Source organism: Dama dama, chromosome 30 (assembly GCF_033118175.1).
Source record: "Dama dama isolate Ldn47 chromosome 30, ASM3311817v1, whole genome shotgun sequence".
NCBI lineage: Eukaryota > Metazoa > Chordata > Mammalia > Artiodactyla > Cervidae > Dama > Dama dama.
This window is the reverse complement of record NC_083710.1, coordinates 16,592,316-16,596,480: the sequence shown is the minus strand read 5'-3', so window position 1 is coordinate 16,596,480 and position 4,165 is coordinate 16,592,316. Positions and strand designations below refer to the sequence as shown.

The following is a 4,165-nucleotide window of genomic DNA, read 5'->3' as shown; positions in this document are numbered from 1 at the left end:
CTCCTGGTGACCCTTGGCAGAAGCTGAAGATGCCTTCCTCCCAAAGACCTTGCAGAAGTACATGGGTAATTCCAAGATAAATGATGTGGGTGAAAATAAAAAAATATGTAGAGAAAGCACAATGGCCTGTCCTTAAAAAAAAAAAAAAAATGCTGATTTAATGTCTGGGGCCTCATTTATGTGAATAACTGTACGCTGATTCCCAAATGTCTTTTTCTCAATTTCATTATCACCACATTTCAGGGTAGGAGGAGGAAGGACCCAGTTGTTGAAGGAAGGCTCTGAATATAGTTGCTACAGGTAATTGCTCAAGTTGTTTATTCTGATGAATTAAGAACAGTAGGAGAGAGGAAGGTAGAAATGAGATATGAACAAGTGTTTAATGAAAAGCAGAATCTAGGGGCAGTGATACAAAATTATTCTGAGGACGAGGTTGGTGAAAACAGGAGTGAGGCAGACAACTGAGAAAAGAACAAACTTGAGAGGAGATTGGAGAAAAGAGGGAGAAACAATCAGAGACATAAGCAGGCTTCCGACAATTCCATCACAGGAGAAAACACCAAGAAGGGTTTATCTTTCTGCCTGGGTTTCCTTGAGGATGACTGGTGGCCTTGGCCTGTACTTCCTGAGGTTGAATTCATGACCTCATTTCCCTGACCCCCCACCCAGTTTGTAACCCAGGCTGGGAGCACAGAGGTATCGACAGAGCCTCCATAAATTCAACACAGACATGTATGGGGATGGCCGCGTAGGGTGAAGGGTGTAAAAAAAGCATGGATCTCGGGGCCAGCAGATTTGGTGCCAGTATTAGCTCTAACATTGAAAGCTGAACTCTGCAGTGCCTCAGTTTACCTAATTGTAACTGAGCGCATCATGCCAACATCCTAAGGTTGGAGGAGTAAGTGTGATCATGTACACAAAACTGCCTCACACAACGCCTGGCACAAGAGACATTTATGTTCCTCCATCTGTGCGCTTATTGCTTAGTCATGTCAGACTCTTGGCGACTCCATGGACTATAGCTCGCCAGGCTCCTCTGGGGGAGGTGGGATTCTCTGTCCATGGACTTCTCCAGACAAGAATACTGAAGTGGGTTGCCATACCCTCCAGGAGAATCTTCCTGACCCAAGGGTCAAACCCCAGTCTCTTACCTCTCCTGCATTGTCAGGAGGATTTCTTAACCACTAATGCCTCATGGGAAGCCCTTCATCTGAGTAGGGCATTTTAATAAGCTGATAGCAATTCTCCCTACTTTGGCCATTAAATTATGACTAGTTGTTTAATTTCTTCCCATAGGGTTTAGGTGAAAACTAGAGTCCTCTTCAGAATCAGTATCAAATTATTTTTTATATTTTCATGTTTCTTAAACCTTTAATCATAGTTTTGATTTGGAGGAACATTCAAAAATCATTCAGCACAAAATCTAGTAGATGGATGATAATTCTTGGTTTGTTTGACAAGACAGACAGAAGGAAAACAGAAAGGAAGGAAGGGAATGAAGGATTGGGAAGGAAAGAAGACAGAAAAATGCCTGAGCTACTAACCTGAGCTACCAACCTGAGCTACCACGAAAGTCACCCCTTTCTTGGGTGACTGAACTGATAAAAGGTTAGTTTAAGAAGGACTTTCTAGAATCCTTCTGAGGGCTTCTAGGCCCTGGGTGACCTCTTCCTTGGGCTCCGGCCTTTCTGTGGACTTCCGGGCCCGGGGCGACCTCTCCCTCGGGCCCCAAGCCTACTGTGGGCTTCCAGGCTGGGGGCAACCTCTCCTGTGGGCTCCGGCCTCTCTGTGGGCCCCCTCCTCCGCGCTGGGGCCTGAGCTGAGCTCTCCCTTGCAGATGGCCGTGGCAGGCTTCATCCACTGCCCCACTGAGAACGAGCCCGACTTGGCTCAGTGTTTCTTCTGCTTCAAGGAGTTGGAAGGCTGGGAACCAGATGACGACCCTACAGAAGAACATAAAAAGCATTCATCTGGTTGTGCTTTCCTTTCTGTCAAGAAGCAGTTTGAAGAATTAACCCTCAGTGAATTTTTGAAACTGGATAAAGAAAGAACCAAGAACAAAATCACAAAGGAGACCAACAGTAAGCAGAAAGAATTTGAAGAAACTGCAAAGAAGGTCCGCTGTGCCACTGAGCAGCTGGCGGCCTTGGAGTGACACCTCCCTGTCACTGCACAGCGACACAGACACGTCGTTTCCAGGGCACACCCCTCAGCGTTGCCAGTTTTTCTCTGCGGCCTCTTAACTGTGCCTTAGGAAAGCAGAACGTCAACATTTTGAAATTAGAATATTTAAACTGTATTTTTTATTTTTTTTCTTGAAGTTGGTGCCAGGGGCTACTTCTGTTATATAGCTGGAGCTAAGTACAGTAACTGACCCTGTCTTTTCTCTTTGGTAGTTCTCGTTTTATTGCTTCCTGGACTTAGCAGGGTGAGGGGAGACGTTTGCTCACATGGGTAGAGCCCTTTTACAGCAGCATATTTGGGCTTCACGAAGCTGGTGACTGGCTGTGCAGCTGAGATGTGATACGTGAATGTGATCATAGGTCCGTTATGACTGGACAAACAGGATTAAGAATGCCATTTTAAGTTTCACTTGCATAATAATCTGCATTTATGGTGTGTACTTATCATGTTCCAGATGTCCTATATTATCTCACATTGATGTCTGCAGGTCCTGTGACCATCTCTTTTACCCCATCAGGTCTGTGGTGTCACAGCAGCTCCCTTCTTCCCAGACAGATTGTACGGCCCATCCCTGCCATGCCTCTGAAAGTGCCCTGTATGTTAGGGGTTCCTTACCACCCCATCTTGTGATTTTGTTTCACAGGGGTAGCCATGGGATTAGACCCCAGGCTCTGCCTCTGGACTTGATCTATTAGAGCCCTTTCCATGACTGTAGTGTGTGTGACTTGGTGAGGGGGATGCAGAAGGACTGATGTCTTGAGAGTAGAACTGGCCTCTTGCTTTGAGCTCAGCTTAAAGATACTTCTGCCATCTCTTGTGGCAAGGTTGCAACATTTTTCTACAATAGATGAGGAGGTCTTTCATGCAGAAAAGGAATGTTTCAGAGGCCTGGCTCACTGTTTCTGGATAGCAGAGCACACAGTCAGAGTGGATTCTTCCTGGGGAGTCCCGCTGTGGCCCAGCTGTCATCTGTTGGATGGGGCACACGGGTGGGATGAAAAATCTGAGGAAGAAGTTCATGGTCTTAAGTATTAATACTCTTCAAATACCTACTTTCCGTTAATGATGTGCATTAGGCAACTGATCATTCTCCTGTCTTTCCAACTGTGAATCTTCCTAGGAATAAATTAATTTAAAAAGTAAAAAAAAAAAAGAAGGACTTTCTAAAACTGGCTTCAGCAGTGTCACCAATTTGGGATAAGAGCCTACTTGGAAAGTGACAAGAAGACGATATTTATTTGGATATGAATGTCCTTTTGTATTTGAATTAAAATAGAAAAAAACAACAGAGGCATGCAGTCACACCTTGTCATCTCTGCAAACAGGACCGAGGGAGGGGGTGTGATGACATCACGTAGACTCCCCCAGCCTCCCCTCTCAGAGACCCTGGTGGGTCATGCAGTCCCTTGTTGGCAGTCTACATGCCTCTCCAAGGATAAGACAGACTACGTCATGTTTACCCCTGTTGTTTTCTCTGGGTTCACAAGTTATCCTGAGAAATAGTACAGAAACACCGGTCTGAAAAATGAAGTTAAGAGAAGCAGATTCAAATGCTGGTTATCTGTGCAAATACTCATCAATGCTTAACCTCTCTGAGCCTTTGTTTCCCCAGCTATTCATCTGTAAAATATCTGGATTAATCTTAAAAGGCCCCTTTGGAGTTCCACATTCTGTGGTTCCTGCTACTTTCCTTTGTCCTCAGAGAAGCAATGTGACTCTAACCTTTCATCGATGCATATGTGGATTTATCAGGAATTAATGAAGCTTTGTGGGTTTCCCTGGTGGCTTAAATGGTAAAGAATCTGCCTGCAATGCAGGAGACCTGGGTTCAATCCTTGGTTTGGAAAGATCCCCTGGAGAAGGAAATGGCAACCCACTCCAGTATTCCTGCCTGGAGAAGCCCATGGACAGAGGAACCTGGTGGGCTACAGTTCATGAACTGAAGCTTTAGATTCGAGGCCACTTACCTCTACAGGGCCCT

At 45.4% G+C, this 4,165-nt stretch overlaps 1 protein-coding gene across 1 annotated transcript; it reads left to right on the top strand.

Moving 5' to 3' along the window:
- Nucleotides 1-740: 740 nt before the first annotated feature.
- On the top strand, nt 741-2,203 carry LOC133049706 (baculoviral IAP repeat-containing protein 5-like). Its single transcript, XM_061133854.1, has 2 exons — nt 741-748; nt 1,654-2,203. The coding sequence occupies exons 1-2, from the start codon at nt 741-743 to the stop codon at nt 2,153-2,155; spliced, it is 510 nt and encodes a 169-aa protein (XP_060989837.1). The 3' UTR covers nt 2,156-2,203.
- The last annotated feature ends 1,962 nt before the right edge of the window (nt 2,204-4,165 follow it).